At 37.0% G+C, this 18,005-nt stretch overlaps 2 protein-coding genes and 1 long non-coding RNA gene across 4 annotated transcripts; all 3 read left to right on the forward strand.

Moving 5' to 3' along the window:
- The first annotated feature begins 4,198 nt into the window (after nt 1-4,198).
- LOC147488875 (actin-1) lies at nt 4,199-6,906 on the forward strand. Of its 2 annotated transcripts, none has more exons than XM_086570050.1 (5): nt 4,199-4,426; nt 4,808-4,880; nt 5,003-5,396; nt 5,756-6,369; nt 6,497-6,906. In XM_086570050.1, the coding sequence occupies exons 2-5, from the start codon at nt 4,821-4,823 to the stop codon at nt 6,560-6,562; spliced, it is 1,134 nt and encodes a 377-aa protein (XP_086426176.1). In that variant the 5' UTR covers nt 4,199-4,426; nt 4,808-4,820; the 3' UTR covers nt 6,563-6,906. The 2 variants fall into 2 exon arrangements, with proteins under 2 accessions (XP_086426176.1, XP_086426175.1); XM_086570049.1 differs by having other exon boundaries at nt 4,209-4,426; nt 4,811-4,880.
- Nucleotides 6,907-8,908: 2,002 nt separating this feature from the next.
- LOC147488876 (protein FAR1-RELATED SEQUENCE 5-like) lies at nt 8,909-11,384 on the forward strand. The gene is made up of 3 exons (XM_086574510.1): nt 8,909-9,884; nt 10,258-10,983; nt 11,077-11,384. The coding sequence occupies exons 1-3, from the start codon at nt 8,909-8,911 to the stop codon at nt 11,382-11,384; spliced, it is 2,010 nt and encodes a 669-aa protein (XP_086430636.1).
- A 24-nt stretch (nt 11,385-11,408) lies between these two features.
- Nucleotides 11,409-12,461, forward strand: LOC147488877 (uncharacterized). Its single transcript, XR_015202407.1, has 3 exons — nt 11,409-11,541; nt 11,633-11,806; nt 11,901-12,461. It is a non-coding gene; the product is annotated as an uncharacterized LOC147488877 (long non-coding RNA).
- The last annotated feature ends 5,544 nt before the right edge of the window (nt 12,462-18,005 follow it).

Below are 18,005 nucleotides of genomic sequence, written 5' to 3' on the forward strand. Positions count from 1 at the left end.
TCTTTTTTTCTACTTTTTCTTAAAAGATACAGAAAATATACTATCAGGAATTATAGTTTGGTTCATTTTCTTGAACCAAATGTTGCCAACGTTTTGTTGGGTCCTTAGGAGTGATTGTACTGTTTATTGTTCTTAATAACTATTTTTGACAGAGTTTAATTACAACTTTGAGTGGAGAGTTTAGTGAGGATCGTCCCTTTTAAACTAGGACATAAGCTTTGCTTTCCTATAGTACTCACATATCTGGACCACTCCTACTCCGTCTTGAATCTCTAGATCCTACTTTTATCCTTTTGAGTCTTACCATTGATCCATCTCAACATGATAACATTCTCATACCAAGTCTTTCAAGACCTTGGAGATCACATATTGCCCGCCATCTAGAGTATTTTAATTATTTATTTTTGAAATACTTAAAGGTTTGGAAGACCCTAACCTATATTAATAAAAATCCTAAGTACATGGTGCCATGTGTAATTGTGTATGCTCTGATAAATATTTTGAAAGATCCTTCTAGAGGAGCAAGAAAGTAGAGATATCAAATTCAAAAGGGTCATTGTTTCCTTTTGCCAAGCGGTCTGCAGAGGAAATTCTATTACACTCTCGACGGTGTGTGGGACTGTGGGTGATATAGATCTATTAATATCACATAAGTTTAGCCTTTTGCACTTTTATATGCATTGACCAACCAACACCGACACCAACACCGGTTGAGCAACTATTATCGGATCATCGGATGTACGAAAGCCATTATGAGTTTGTCAAAACACTTAGAAAATTGGAAGTTGTATCTCCAGTTCCAGCAGATATAGATATTACCAACTCAGTTGCACCTTTTCACATCTCTGCAAGGATAGATTTTTCGGTTCGGTTTAGCAAGATCCAAGTAGTACTACAATCTCGTGATTCGGTTGAAATATCGGAGATTCGCCCGAGAGATTCAGAGGCGAGAATGAAGAGTTGCGAGAGAATACGATGGCAAATATAGCGAATCAAGAGCAAGCTATGTTTAAGAAAAATAGTGATGAAGCTTTAGTTAGAGCGCTCAATGCTGATTATTATGTTCATCGAATATACCTGAAAAATCGGTTCGATGCCGGTGTCGACAACCCCACCGCCATACATGAACATTACAATAGGTGGGTATCCGATCACGAGTCACCACCGAATATATCAAACTTTGACAGCGGTACAACCAGTTACTGGACAGGTAAGTCAAGGTTATTATGCAGTTCCACAAGGTGGTTACAGGGAACAACCGGAGGTTTTGGTATTATTGGCCTCGCTATAATATATTTTTGTTATTGTCTCTTTACTTGACTTTTGATGATTATGGCTTATTATTTTAAAGACCCCACATGTCTTTGATTGCCAATGGCCAAGAAAATGAGGTAGCTGCTATTGACATTGGTTGTGGAAAGATTTACCTATCTCTTAACCTCTTTGATGAAGCTGACTTCTCCTACCAGAAGGTCCTGACCGTTTTCAAATCCACCAAGGGAGATAACCAACCTTCAGTTGCATCAGTCTTTACCCTCCTGCCTGATCTCTATTATCAGAAAGACAGGCTCCGCGAGTCTGACTCTTACTGTTAGAACACTTTAAGAATATATACAAAGCCTATGCCAGGGACCACAGTAGAGGAGAGTGCCAGTGGGATGATGGATATATCTGCCATATATGAAGATGTGGATGAGCCTGAGTAAGCATTAAAACTTCTTCAGAGGGCAATGAAATTGTTGGAAGACACGCCTGGTCAGCGAAATACGATTGCAGGAATAGAAGCACAGAGATGGGTGTGATGCTTTACATGGTTGCCAGGTTGGAAGACATGGGAAGGTTTGCAGAGCTCTTTTGAGAGTGTTGTAGCAAAATTTAGAGCCAGTGGAGATAGAAAATCAACCTTCTTTGGTGTTGTACTGATCCCAAATGGCTTGGGTACAATTGTACAAGGTTGATGAGGCTGCTGAATTGTTTGAAGAAGCAAGAAGGATACTCAAACAGGAGTGTGACCCATGTCATCCAGATACGATTGAAGTCTATAGCAATCTCGCGACAACTTATGATGCCATGGGTAGGTGAGGTTTCCTTCACTTTTAGCTCTTCTGCACCTAGGTAACTTATTGATAGGCTTTCTTAAGTCACTCAAAACATATCTTACTATTTTTTTCAAGTAAAATGTCATGAAATCTTTAGAATTAACTAATACAAATGACACGAACCAGATTACTAGAAGTATCATTTAGTAAAATGGTTCACCATCCATTGCTCAAAGTTTAGTGTTGTTTTGCTCATCCAGTATCAAATTTCTTTTAGGGATCCTTTCTTTTATACCCATTTCATGAAATTGTTTTTTAATTGGCTTATTGTTTGAACAGAGGACATTACCATGTAAGCCTTAAGGGAGATGCAATTGAAGTTGTAGTGTCAACCGAAAGCGTTTCAATTAGCTTAAACAATGAGTACTAGGAAGGACATTACATTTATTATTACTATTACCTTTTTCTTTTGTTTTTTTTTTTTTTTTTTTTTTTTAATGGAAAGAAAATGACAAAACTGATTTGAATTGGATACCATTTTCTTTTGGCACCATGAGTAGCAAAATATAATCAATGGCATGACACACCATGGGTAAGTAGCTTCAGATGGGCGATGATGGAAAGAATCATTGTAACATACACTTTGTACTTGGCAATTTGAGTTGCACTTTGAGAATTTTAAATTTTGCAGAGTGAGGGTTGAATCGTGAAGTCAGTTCCTTGGGTAAGGTCTGCCTCACCAAAAGCATTTTCATATCAAAACAATTTCTTTAAAGTTAAAAGCATCTATGCAATTAATAATTGTTACTCGAGACAGTCCAAATGCACTGAGATCTCATGTTCTGGAGGTATCCTCAGGTGCTGATATAATGGATTGTGTGTCAAACTACGCAAGCGAAGAGGCCGGGAGTTTGTGTACTTTCGATGGTGGCGCGCACGTTGTAAATGTTACAAATCGTCGGCCCGACCCTCAACCGGAGGTGTGGTCACACTTCATGGGCGGTTCGAGATACTATCATCATCGGGTTTTTTAATCGCTCCCACCACCGAAGACCACCGGGCGCGACGAGGACTTGCAATATTTTTTTCGTGGAGGTCAAGGGCGGGTTGTTGGTGGAAGTGTCGTTGGACCGTTGATGGCATCAGTCCAAGATGGTGTTGATGGCCACTTCATTTGCAAATGCAGTGTTTGAAAGGCTACCATTAGATGATGAGGAGTCTCCCCGTCCACATCCGACCCTCTGACCTCCACAAATTCCTGGGGTTACAGGTAGTGGCGGAGGGTGCGCAACTCGCTGATGGTGGCAGTGGAAATGGTGCAAGTGGTAGAGAATCTGATAATTGGATCTACTTTCACTTTTTTTTTACTAAATTGGTTTGGTCATTACCTGCAGATGTTAGTAAGAGAGAGAAAGTGAAGAGAAAGTGAAGTAAAAGTCTATTACTGAGGTCACCCCATGTACTCGAACCAAGTCCAATCAGTCAATTACTAAGGTCACCCCATGTACTCAACCAAGTCCAATCCAATTGCTCAGGGAAGTACTATAAAAGACGAAGGAAAAAGCATCCACACAATATCATCACTACTCTTTTGTAAATAAATTCTATTACAACTAAGATGTTCCAATGTAAAACTAATGTATTTTATCAAAATAAGTCCTAATTGGCCAGAACTATGTCATTACTGAAACATACACCATCTTTCCCTGAAACTCCAATGAAAATTCAAATCATGGACATAGGCGACAACGATTGATATAGTAACTAACAGTCTTGAGCACTGTGAAAAGATATATGAACGCTTTACACTTACTAGATCAAGGTTTGAGAGCTTGCAATCTCCTTCAAAAAATATTAGAAAAACATAAACCCTTCAAACAAAATATGCAATAAATCATTAACTATGTAGCAAGTCCGGCCATAGGGGCCAAATGGCTAGTATAAGACTATAGACGGGGGATAACGTCTATATAACACGTGGGATAACGTCCCGTGGTTTGTCCGGAAAACAAAAAGGGGCAAAGGTGTCCATAAAGTATGTTAGCTAAAAAAAGAGGAGTGGACAAAAGAATCGGACAACAGCTGTATCCACCATGACACCAGAACATAGTGACCCACGGCACGCGTCATTAGAACCGTAAGATCCAGAGACCCAGTTTATAAGAAACCACCGAATGAATGGGTTGGCCAATGAAATTAGGCTTCATTTAAGCCGCATTTCATTTAGCGCAGAGACAGAGAGAAAAACAGCATTTCATTTCAATTACATTTGTGTGTTTTTGAACATAAAGGGCGCGGACAGAGAAAAATAAAATAAAAAGTGTGATCGAAAGAATTTTAAAGAGATCGATTATTAATCAAGAAATTATTTCTTAGGGTCTTCCAAGGTGAATAATATTTCTTTGGAAGATCGTTTTCCTTTTCTTTTTGTTTCTAAAGATCTGTATAGATCTTGTGTTGATTTGTTTGTTTGTTTGATGCCCAATACATTTGTGCATTGTTAGCTCTTGTTATTATTAATTTTATGTTTAATGGATTAATCACATGGGCTGCATTATTAGCAACTTTTCTGCTGAGGAATATGCAATGACTAAGGATGCATGTCGAATAGTTTCCGCATTTTGATAGGAACATGTGGATTGAATTTTTCTTCTTTATTTGTTTTCAATGTTGTATCATATAACTGGAGGTTATTTTAATCTTGATGTATAATTTTGCTTCTTGAGACTAGTTAAGATGTTACAAGCATTTTTTTTTTCATTCTGTAGCAGGCAATAAAGAATGGCAGACGCTGAGGATATTCAGCCTCTTGTCTGTGACAATGGGACAGGAATGGTGAAGGTATCTAATCAGAATTCAATGTTATAAAAATTTGATATATTTTTATCGAATTGCAATGTATGTTCAATCTTGTTTTTCATTATCTTACTTTTGTTGTTTTCTTATGGCAATGCAATTTTTAGGCTGGATTTGCTGGTGATGATGCTCCCAGAGCTGTATTCCCTAGCATTGTTGGACGGCCACGGCACACGGGTGTAATGGTTGGAATGGGCCAGAAAGATGCTTATGTTGGGGACGAGGCTCAGTCCAAGCGTGGTATTCTGACTCTGAAATACCCAATTGAGCATGGTATTGTGAGTAATTGGGATGACATGGAGAAAATTTGGCATCATACCTTCTACAATGAGCTCCGTGTAGCTCCAGAAGAGCACCCAGTTCTCCTTACTGAAGCACCACTTAACCCCAAAGCTAATCGAGAAAAGATGACACAGATCATGTTTGAAACTTTCAATACACCTGCTATGTATGTTGCGATTCAAGCTGTCCTTTCCCTTTATGCCAGTGGCCGTACGACTGGTAAAAATTCAATTTACCAGCTGTTTTTATGTTGAATAATTTGTTTTCGTCAAGAATTAGTTGTGAATTAGTAAATTTTAATTTAACCCGAAAGCAGGATAAAGGGGGAACTGAGTTCATAATCAAGTGTCTTCTAACCAAAGTTGGAACCAACATTTTCTTAGTTTGGAAACATTTCAGTGTTCAATCTCACCATGGATGGTGTTCTCGAGCGTAGAGAATTGGAAACATATAGTTATAACGATGTGCTGTGTTGTGTGGGATTCTGGAGTTTTTGTATTGTTATTTGTTTTTCTTGTTTCCTTTTTCTAACAATGAAGATAATGATCGTGTAATGTTTTTACAATCTTCTTGTAAAGGTATTGTTCTCGACTCTGGGGATGGTGTCAGCCACACAGTCCCCATATATGAAGGATATGCTCTACCACATGCTATCTTACGTCTTGACTTGGCTGGCCGTGACCTTACTGATGCACTGATGAAAATTCTCACTGAGCGTGGGTACTCCTTCACCACTACAGCAGAGCGTGAAATTGTTAGGGACATGAAAGAGAAGCTATCCTACATCGCCCTTGATTATGAGCAGGAGCTGGAGACTTCGAAGACCAGCTCTTCCGTTGAGAAAAGTTATGAGTTGCCTGACGGGCAGGTGATTACCATTGGAGCTGAACGTTTCCGGTGCCCCGAGGTTCTCTTCCAGCCATCCATGATCGGAATGGAAGCTGCTGGCATTCATGAGACAACATACAATTCCATAATGAAGTGCGATGTTGACATCAGGAAGGACTTGTACGGCAACATCGTTCTTAGTGGTGGGTCCACAATGTTTCCTGGCATTGCTGATAGGATGAGCAAAGAGATCACAGCACTAGCACCCAGCAGCATGAAGATCAAGGTGGTGGCTCCACCAGAAAGGAAGTACAGTGTATGGATTGGAGGTTCCATCTTGGCTTCTCTTAGTACTTTCCAACAGGTCTGTTTTTTTTAGGTTAGCGTAGTAATGTTGACATATATATTCATTTGGTGTTATTAGACTATATCTAATTGGTTATTAGATTATTTCTTATTGGTGTATCGTTTTCATGTTTCTTTGAGTGCAGATGTGGATTGCTAAGGCGGAATATGACGAATCTGGTCCATCAATCGTGCACAGGAAATGTTTCTGATCATGCACGAGAAGGAGAGGTGTGGATCACAAGTGGCATCATATACCTGGAAAGAAGTTCGGCTTGCTTTTCATTCTTTCTTTTTGGACTCCGGCTCATTATAATACTGGCATGGTCCAGAAGAGGGCAAGTTGGTAATTGCTGGGAATTCAATTCTTTCGTTTGTATTTGTTCTTAGAAGTTGTGCAACTGTTGTCGTTCAATCATATCGGCAGCGTATCAATATTCATTTTGTATTTTGGTTTGACGTCTGCATGCAAATATTTCACTGGGGTGATTATTTTGATGATCTAAATAATTAACTTTAATAAGTGTATGCTTATGCATGTACTTTTTTGGTGCTATGTGACTTTGTGTATAATTGTTCTCAGACGCAGTATTACTAGATAACTACTAAGCAGTAGAGGCGTGAGCGGAGGGTGGAGAAGAGAGAGGGAGAGATGGGTTTGTGGGTGGAGAGAGAGAGAGAGAGTTGGGAGTTTGGTTGAAAGGGAGAGGGAAGGAAGGAGGGAGAGGGAGAGAGAGGGATAGATGAAGACAGACATAAACCAACCAATTTAGTTTTTGTCTGCATAAGTCTCTTTCTGGCCAGATTGTTCGCTGCTCACTTAATTATTTACTATTTTAGTCTCTTATACCGTACTCTGCAAATTAATTACTAACGTCCTTTATATCTGGGATACCTAAGCAGTGTGTATAAACTCCCTCTTTACTGGTGAGAAGTACTTTTACTTCTTTAATCCGTTCTACATATTTTGGTATGGAACGATTTGTAATTTAGGGCATCTCCAATGGAGAGTGTATATATACACCTCCACATAAGTGCCACATAGGTGCCACTAGAATTTTATGGCCCCTTTTACACATTAATAGTGTCCACATCCAAAATGGTATCCAATGCAACAAAGTTTAAGAGTTTGTAAAATTAAAAAACTGAGAAAAACTGATAGTCAAAGTCCATCGCAAAGGGTTTAACCAAAAAATAAATAAAATGCACGTCACTTTGAGTAACGTCTCTAGTTTATTAAAATTGGGCCAACCAATAAATGATGGTCTTTACCCGTCACAAATGTTACAATTCTAAAAAAAATAAAACAGACGTGAGTTTAAGTGATGTCCGAATTTCTTTTTAATTAGGACGCTACTTCAAGTGATGCCCGAGATGTTTATTAACTAATAGCCGGATGGGGAATTTCCTACCCCCTCTATTAGCTATTAGCTTATCACCGGGATTACACCCCCCATTGGAAACATGTTTTTGACATTTAGAGTGTAAATTTTACACTTTAAACAATTTACACCCTCTATTAGAGATGCCCTTAAGCTCCCTAAAGTTAGAGTTTGAAACATATCGAGTCAAACAGATGCAGAGCACCGTGCACGTAACCTTCAGCAGCTTGCTTTAACCATCATTTTTGATCATTGTTAATGAAGAATTCAGGTGAACATGTCCGAAGTATGCTTTTAGAGCATATATATAGTATTCTTGATTTCTTGATGACTTTCAGAACTTTAGGTAAACCCTGGATTAGTTTTGTAGTCTTCTATACTTAATGTTTTGTGAATGTCATTGCATTCTACCTATATTAATATCCGTTCTCCGTGATGCTCATAAAGAGCCACGTCAGTATATTTAAAAAAAAAAACCCTCACTTAATTATTATTATTATTTTTGTAGATTACCAATATAACCTTATTAATGGTGTGGTCGTTTCACATGTTTAGGAATTGAGTCCGGTTCCTCTATAACCGGGTATAGAGATCAATCTCTGTAACTGTTGAAAGTTTGGTGACACCTGTCCACTTATAATTCAACAAATTGAGCCGTCAACTTTCTACTGTTAGTTTTTTTTCTCTTTTTTTTTTTTTTTTTTTTTTTCCACCGTAATTCTCTCTATTTTACCAGTTTTATAACTTATACAGCACGCCACCTAGTTTCCTTAACTATGTCTTCTTCTTCTACCCACTTAATTCTTCATTTTCTTTCTCTAAACCCTTAATTTCCAGCAACCAAATAAACAAATAAATGGCGACTCTACCTCTACCCTTTACTCTTACCTCTCAAATGAGAACTCCAACCACTAACGAAGTCATCTCTGTGCTCGACACACAAAGTCCAATGGTAGACACAGGTGTGTTTCTTTAGATTTTTCATTTTCATCAATCTTAAAATAAATTATATTGATTATATTCTCGGAGGTAGTTTTTCTTCTCCACAAATTAAATGCTATAATAACTACGTCGATTTCACCGGTTCTTCCAACATGTGTGAGTAATAGCACAAAGAGCTCAGGGAGTGAATCGTTCCAAGCCTCATATAACAAAATTGAACATAATGTCGAATTAATGGTAGAAGATGCGGAAGGCAATATGAAGAATGCCAATGATATGGTGTACGTAGGAATGATTTTTGAATCGGAAGATGACGCGTACGAAAAATACAACGAGTTCGCAAGGAAGGTGGGTTTTGGTATTCGGAAAGGAAATTCTTATAAGAGGCCTGATGGGACAGTGCGAAGTCGGGTTTTTGTTTGTTTCAAAGAAGGTTTTAGACAGAATGACCATCGAGCTAAGAATGTCAGAGAACATAAAGAAACAAGAACTGGTTGTAAAGCATGCATGATGATTAAACAAAATGAGGATGAATGGGTTGCTAGCTCAATTACTTTTGAGCACAATCATCTTCTCCTAACTCCAAGAAAAGCGCCTATGTTGAGATCACACCGAAGTATGAAAGACGTACATAAAGGAGAAATTCAAATTTTGAACGCAGTAGGAATTCCACCAGTTGATGGCTTTGATTACATGGTTCAACAAGCTGGAGGACATGCCAATGTTGGGATTACACAGGTTGATTACAAAAAATTTCTTCGAAAGAAGCGAGCAGAAGAGCTTAAATTGGGTGATGCAAGTGCTTTAGTGAATTATTTCACAAGGAAAAAAACAGAAAACTCATGTTTTTTCTATGATATCATGTTCGACGATGAAAACCAAGTGACTAATCTCTTTTGGGCTGATGCAATGTCCATTATTGATTATAACCATTTTGGCGATGTGGTTATTTTTTATACGACGTATCGAACAAATAAGTATGGTCGCCCATTTGCTCCATTTGTGGGGGTAAAGCATCATAAGGAAAGTGTCTTTTTTGGTGGTGCACTTTTAATAGATGAGACGTCAAAGTCATTTGTTTGGCTATTTGAGACATGGATGAAGGCTATGGGTGGAAAGAAACCAAGGACAATATTTACTGATCAGTGTCCATCAATGGCAAAAGCCATCGCACAAGTTTTTCCAGTTCCAGAAACAAACCATAGACTTTGTTTATGACACATATTTCTCAATGGTGCTAAACATCTCTCCCACGTATATAAGATAGACGGTTTCACCAAGACTTTGAAGAGGTGTATATATAATTCTGAAACAGTAGAAGAATTCGAAAGTAGATGGAATAAGATGTTGGAAGACTTTGATTTGGTAAAAAATGATTGGTTGGTTAGCCTATATAAGATACACAAAAAATGGGCATTGGTGTATATGGTCGAGATACTTTTTGTGCAGATATGACTACTACACAACGTAGTGAAAGCATCAATAATTTTTTGAAGAAATTTGTGAAGAGAAAATATAGTTTGACGGAGTTTGTTAATCGATATGAGAAAGCACTTGCAAGGCTTAATTACATACGAAATTAGTTAGTGATTTCGAAGCGGTTAAGTCAATGCCGAAGTTGTTAGCTCCTACAACAATGTTAAAGCAAGCAGCTGATTCTTATACATATGCCATATATAAAATGTTTGAGGAGGAATATAAAGCGCATCTTCTTTGCAAGCTTGAAGGTCGTGATGTCAATGATGGGGTATATGAGTACAAAGTTACCCAAGAGGAGAGGAGAAACCGTATTGTTCAATTTGATCGCTTAAATTGTCATGTTGTATGTAGCTGCAAGAAGTTTGAATTTACCGGAATCATTTGTTGTCATATTATCAAGGTGCTTTATCATTTGAATATTCATGAGATCCCAATCCAATATATTTTGAAGAGGTGGACAAAGGATGCTAAAAGTGGTTTTGTCATGGACAGAAGTGGAAACCCAATTCATGCTGATTGCAATGCAGACACATCTTTAAGGTACAATGAACTTTGTCATATGGCTATTAATTGTGCTATCAAGGGCTCAGTTAGTGAAGATGTACACTTGGTGGCTAAGCTTGCATTGAAGGATGCTTTGAAAAAAATTGAATCTGCTATAAAAGCTAGTCAAGATGCCTCAACAAATACTATGAGATCAAAGGATTCAACCCGATTGGCTGAAGAGCATTTGACTGTTGCAGAAGGATGTGAGAAAGGTCGACCAAAGAATAGACTAAAGAATTGTCTTGAAGTACCACCTAAAAAGAAGCAAACTATCACGAGAAAAAGTTATTTAATTAATTATTCTTGTCCATTGGTGAACTTATATTCTCATGCAAGTTAAATACAGACACTATTTGATTTTTACTATTTGATTTCAGGGGATGCAGAAAAGTTACCAGTCAAGGATGTATGCAATGCACCAGAAGCTTTCTCAAGAAATCTTGAATGTGTCGAGAACGATAATATGCCTTACATTCCACATGGCTTCGAAGCTAACCATATTCCTGGTTTGCACCATAATGTGACTGGCTTTCCACATGGTTTAGATGCTCGCCATGTTCCTAGTTTAGACCACAATATGCCTCACATTCCACACGATTTTGAAGCTAGCCAATCCATGCGATTTGAAGTCTATCCAATAAATACTGGGGATACTTTTTACTTAATTGCTACAACAGGTACGTGACTCAATCGCCAATGCTAGACTTTTTCTAATTTGAATTGATACTTGAGTTATTTTGATTGTCTTAGTGGTACCACTGATTTTTTTACAGGGTTCTAGCGCTCCTGCTTTAGAAATTGGTGACGCCTCATATCCAACCTTTACACAATTGCTACAACGGGTAATTAATTGTTTTGATATTTACAATCTCAAGTGTTCGTACTCGGTTTAATCCTTTCATTTTTCAGTTAATACTATTTGGTTTTATATAGGATTCTAGATTTCATGGCTTCGAGTCTCATCCACCTACTGGTTTTAAAGTTTGTTCAACTAAAGATGGGGACACCGCAAGTATGCAACCATCAGTTCTTAACAGTATGCCACAGCCATTGATTCGTAACAATATGCAATCATTTCCTGGTACCATTGGGTTTGAGTTTAACAAGGTAACAAGTTGACAATTTATAGTGTAAATTAATATGCTACTATTCCCTTCGACGTTATCATTCACTTAACTCTTTTTATTGAATCAACATCTAGGAGATATTTAATACAGGAAAGGCAACATTATTACCACGCAATAAGAAGTTGAATTTCATGGACTATACAACGATGATGAGTTGAGTGTTCTTGTGCAAAGGAAGCTATAAATATTGAAAAGATTGGACTGCAATTTTGAGGGTTCATTATTTTGGTGGTGTACTGCCACATTGCAAAACATGGAGAGAAAAGGTGTGTTAGTCCCAAGATATTTTGTGTCCTGCTGGTGTGCTAGAGATGATTCAACAATCCCTTCCAGAGACTCTGAGGAAAACATGCACTGCAACCATTTCATGGGAAGTCCAGGAAATGCTTTAAGTGGCTGCCTCACAACTTTGCTTTCCGGTATTTGATATCAAATGAGCTGGTGAGATGATGTTTACATCTAAGAAATAGCAACGCAGTGAGTGGTTGAGTGTATATGTAAATTTAATTATTTTTTTTTCTCTTTGTACAAAGAAAAATGAAAAAGTCAAGCAAGAAATAGGACAGGATTTGTGTGCAGTCTGTAAAAAGGCCAATTTTTCAATCTATCTTAATGAGAATTAAATAATTTTGTTAGATCATGAACTCTGTTGTATGCAGTGACAATTCATTTTCTCTAGTACCTATAGGCTATAATTTCTCGGTCGGTTATTATGCCTTTAGTAATTACAATTTGTTACAAGAAAAAAGAAAGGATAAATAACATAGTTTTATTTCAATGCCTTCCATAATTTCTTATGTTTCTATGAAGTGCTATGCTGCAAAAACACATCTAGAGGGACGCAGCAGAGTCGCAGAGATGGGTGAAGTTTTCGCAGCCATGAATTTTTTTGCATTTTGTACTTGCAATCTTTTGTGAGCAAGACGGGCCTTGGTTGTGGCTTACCACCGGTTGTGTCATTATTTTAGTCGTTCACTTAATCCCTATGTGTATGTGATTCCATTCACTAACTATCTCGTCGGCTTATGAGGTCTGGTGACTAGTGAATGTGGAGAGCAAAGTAAAATAGTGAGATTTACCAGTGGAAAAACAAACAAAAAAGAGAGAAAAAAACTAACAGTAGAAAGTTGATGACTCAGTTTGTTGGAATTATAAGTGGACAGGTGTCACCAAACTTTTAACAGTTACAGAGATTGATCTCCATACCCGGTTATAGAGGAACCGGACTCTTAGGAATTAGAAAAGCCAAATGCATGCCATAATTGAATTGTACCGAGAAACAGAAACATCTTTTCACATGTTTAGGAATTAGAAAAGCCAAATATATGCCATAATTGAATTGTACGAAGAAACAGAAACAGAAACAAAACCCCATCCCCAGCCCTAGCTCTCTCACTCTCTCTCTCTCGAAAAAGAAAATCTCTCTCGAAGGATCTGAAAAATGGCTAGAGCAAAATCGACGATTCCTCCAAGAAAAAGTAAGAGGGTTGCAGTTGAGACTGACACCGCCAGTAAATCTCTGTAACAAGCCAAAAATGAAGTATTTTCACCCTATGGTAAATCTATCTTCTTAAAACTTCAAGGGCAAACCCTTTTTTTTCAAGGTCATCGTTCCAAGTTCACTTAAAGAAAGGGTCCTATTACTGCCGGACCCCAATTTGTGTTGGGCGGACTCCCACAAAAAAAACAATTATTACAAGTATGCTATTGGTTTCAAAAAATCTAAAAAAAAACAATTATTACAAGTATGCCATTGGTCCCCAAAAAAATGAATTGAAAACCGCATAAACTTAAACGACCGGCTGGGTCGTTTGGACTAAGTCCCAAACGACTTGGCCACACACCGGGACTTAGTCCAAAAACCGACCACACCGTCAAGAGCCCAAAAAAAAAACTTTGAATTTTTTTTTTTCAAGTTCAAATCTCAACGACATGGCCACATCGTTTTGAACTAAGTCCAAACGGTGTGACCATATCGCCGAGACTTAGTCCAAACGGTGTGGCCATATCGTTGGGGATTTTTCTAAGTCCAAACGGTGTGGCCATTTTTTATAAGTCCAAATCCCAAACAACATGGCCACATCGTTTTGGACTCGACCGCATAAAGCAGGCCATATCGTTAGGATTTGAACTTTGAAAAAAAATTCAAAGTTCTCGCTTTTTTGGGCTCTTGACCGGTGTGGCGGGTCGCTTGGACTAAGTCCCAAACGGTGTGGCAAGTCGCTTTGGGACTTAGTCCAAAACAACCTAGCCGGCCGCTTAAGTTTCATGGGTTTCAATTCAATTTTTTGGGGAATCAATGGCATACTTGTAATAATTGTTTTTTTTGGATTTTTTGAAACCAATGGCACACTTGTAATAATCGTTTTTTTTGAGTCCGCCCAACACAAATTGGGGTCCGGCAGTAACAAATACCTAAAGAAATTGTTAGCACCTCTTATTCTCTACTATTTCTTTATATATCTCGAAAGTGTTTTCTTCTCTAATTAATCTAAGTGCTTTATATATATAGCTGGATAGTTAAATCTAAGTTCGTTTTTCTTATTTGTTGTATTCAATTCCCCCTACAGTGAAGGAAATATCCTATTGAGGACCAATAGAAGTAGCAAGTGTTGGGCTGTTAAGCTGTTAGCATGAAGGGGTTTCCAGAAGGTTTGCAAGAGCACATGATCTATGTATTGGTGATTTTTAGTTTTCAAACACGAAGGTGGACTGAAGTTCCATGTTCTCATATTTGATCCTACTGCGTATGTAATAGGGCTAAATATTGTGATGTCCAAGAACACTTTTACTTGATTGTTCTAAGATCACACAGATTTAGTAATGGTTTGAATGAATGAACAAGATGAACTAAGTTAAAACAAAGGTTTTTATTGATTAGTCATAGAAAACTTTACAATTGCTCTCGTCCTCTCTTTCTCTCTCTTGTTTTAATGATTTTTTGTCAAAATAATGGAATGAATCTCTTTCTTCTTCATCTGGTCTTTATATGGTCTCCTCAAATAGATTTGGCCCAATCAACTTATGACACGTGTCCCTTGTCTTCCTCCTTTTCCCGCTCAATACCTGTAAATGTTTGAAATCACCACGAAATATACCGAGATATTGACCTTTATGTCAATATCTCGAGTTTTAAAATATCAGTTAAAATACTTAAGGGCACGAAATTTGCCCACTACATCGCTGATAAATGTGTAAAAGCATAGTTTTACCTACGAAAAGCGATGAAACTCAAATGTAAGTAAAACTAGAACTAATTTCTGCTTAATTATCAAAGTTTTCTACTCTCGTTATCGTTATATATATTTAGAGTAGAGAATTCGTTCCACTCCTAGTTCTTTAGAATTCTAAGTTAACTACGATTATCAGCCTATCAAAGTTAATGAGAGTAATGATGGAAATTATACTACGATGGCAATTCAAATACTAAAGTTTGAATCTAGATAAAGAATTAGGGGAATTTGATTCCATCTTGAATTCAACTTAATAAACTAGCATAGATTGTTGTAATCCAATTCTTCCGTTTTTACGATAAGAATTGGTCGTTCTAATCCCTAATCATTCATGGCAATCTCTACCAAATAATGACTAGCATGTGAGGAAGTTCAACCCATTCTCATGGCGAATCAACTACCTTCTAGAGTGGAATAGAATCTTACAACTATTTCTACGCTACATAATCAAGTTTTCATCAAGGCTTCCTCAAACCCCTCTAATGGAGGTTTAGCCTTGATTCATAAAACTATATTTTCTATACGAGTTAAAACAAGACATGATATAAAGATTATAATTTTACTTATTTGAATTAAAAGGGAAATCTAATCATGCAAGATTGAATTGAACTAGTAATGATTAATAACTAAATCTATGAATTGAACTAAAATGATTTAATGGAATGAAACTAGATTTATGAATAACTAACTAACTTTATTGATCTAATGAATAAATAACAATACTGATTCAAAACTGAATTAAAAATAAGGTAATAAAACTAATTAATGGAGTCTAAGCTAATTTATTTTCTAATCTAGGTCTAGCTAATGAGTCTGCCTCTTTCCTCCCTTCAAGAAGAGAAAGAGATCCCAAATTTCGTGCATGGGCTTGGAGCCATGTTTTGGGCCGGAAAATCGATCCCAAAACCCAATTTCTTCAATCCACAGAGCCCTTTTCAATTGGATTTAACTTCAATAGACTTTTCGTCCACTTCTGCTCCTTTGATTGGGTCAAGGTTTGGACCATTGGAAAGCTCTTTCTAAGACGGTTGTGTTGACATAAGGTAAGCCCAATTCCAAGATCTGAGGCCAAAGATACGGTCGTCGGAAGTTCTGCTAACTTTTGTGCGCTGTTTCTTCCCACGTTGACTTTGACTTTTCAGCTTTGACCGGGCTTTAAAAAGGTTTTTTCTCCTTGAATCTTGGCCTTTAATCACAGAACTTCTTAGCAACCAACCCATGCTCTTTTATCTCGCAAAAGTGATACATTTCTGCACATAATCAACTCCAATGCCTGAAATACATAAAAACACGTAATCAACATTAACTCTTATTTATTACTCGCATAATTGGTCTAAAAGTATTATTGTTAAGGGGTTAAAACAACAGTTTTGGGCTCTTATCAAACCCCCCCCCAAACAGCATTTTGCTTGTCCTCAAGCAAATATGAGAAATTAGCATAAGTGACTAAAAATGGAGTTCTAACTAATCTCGTTTCGTCGAGTATGATTAAATTGACCATATAAAACAAGGCCTTAAACCACTAGGAATTCCTTAGTGGACGAGTTATAGCCTCGTGAGAGTTTTTCAGTGAAGGTACTCACAAACTTCATCTATACTACAATGACTAAAAAATAAAACTATTGCTTCTTTATTTATGTCTCAATGATCTATACATCTCACTAGTAATGAATACAGAATAATCAAGTCGAAACCTAAGCTCATATATGTATAATAAGTAATCATCTATGAATAAACATATATACAATGAGTAATACTATAAACTGCACTAACAGGTCCGTTTATGAAATTTTGGAATAGCGTCCTTAAGTAGGTGACCTTGCCTCTTTTTGTGTATGTAGATAAGATGGTATATGGATGATATAAATAGATGATGTAGATGGATGGTGTAGATGGATGATGGTCGTTGACAAAATAGAAGCGTATCAAAACTTAATTATCCTTCAATAAGTAAATGATGAGTAGGGTATCGTTCCACTTTTAAGTGTATGTTATGTGAAGGACAGGACTGGAAAGGGGGTTTAAGGGATTAAAAACTATGATTTTAGATATTTTAGATTCTAATGCTAAACTAAACTAAATTAACTAAACTATTGAGAATTTATAGGAGAAGGAATTCAAGAGACTAGAATCCACCAATACTTTTGATTCAATGACCTTTTGCTTCATGGTTGTTCTCACAAGTAGACTACAATTAGGCAATCGAGCGAGTGCCGATGCCTTCTTTGACATAACATCATTAATGAATAACTCTACTTAAGGCTGTTCCTATATTTATGCTACTAGTATCTTCTTTCTTTTTATGTGAGCTTGGGCAGCTATTCAATAAATCACCATCTAAGACAAACACAAGAAATACTTCTCTTACTCTAAACCACTACACAACTAGAAGAAAAGTAGAGAATAATAGTATAATATTCAATTACAATAAATAAAATTCTAACATTATATTCAATTGCAATAAATAAAAGCATGTCACTAGCAAATATTCAATTGCAATAAATAAAACCCTAAACTAGCATGATATTCGATTGTAATAAATAAAAACCTTAATCTATACTTCCATCCCTAGGTCTGGGCAATGGAACTAATAACTAAAAACATAAAGAACTAACCTGATTGGAAAATATCATGAACCATAAGAATTATTAAACCTTAAACACTGTCTTCATCTCCTCCCTTGAAGGAGAAGATTAGCCTTCCATAAAGAAGGAAGAATACGAAGAACGAGAAGAAGAAGACTCGAAGAACATAAGACTAGAAAGACTAATTTATTAAGACTCAGCTAGTTAAAACCGAATCTTTTATTATTAATCTCTCTCTGCCTCAAGTTCTAGAGACAAGAGTATAAGTGAATTGGCAAATTACATGAGGCACTTAGGTCCTCTATTTATAGGGGTTACAATGAGTTCTAGAAGCATTTCAAACCACCATTTGTTTTCTAAT

The sequence above is a fragment of the Coptis chinensis genome, chromosome 7, assembly GCF_015680905.1.
Source record: "Coptis chinensis isolate HL-2020 chromosome 7, ASM1568090v1, whole genome shotgun sequence".
Lineage (NCBI taxonomy): Eukaryota > Viridiplantae > Streptophyta > Magnoliopsida > Ranunculales > Ranunculaceae > Coptis > Coptis chinensis.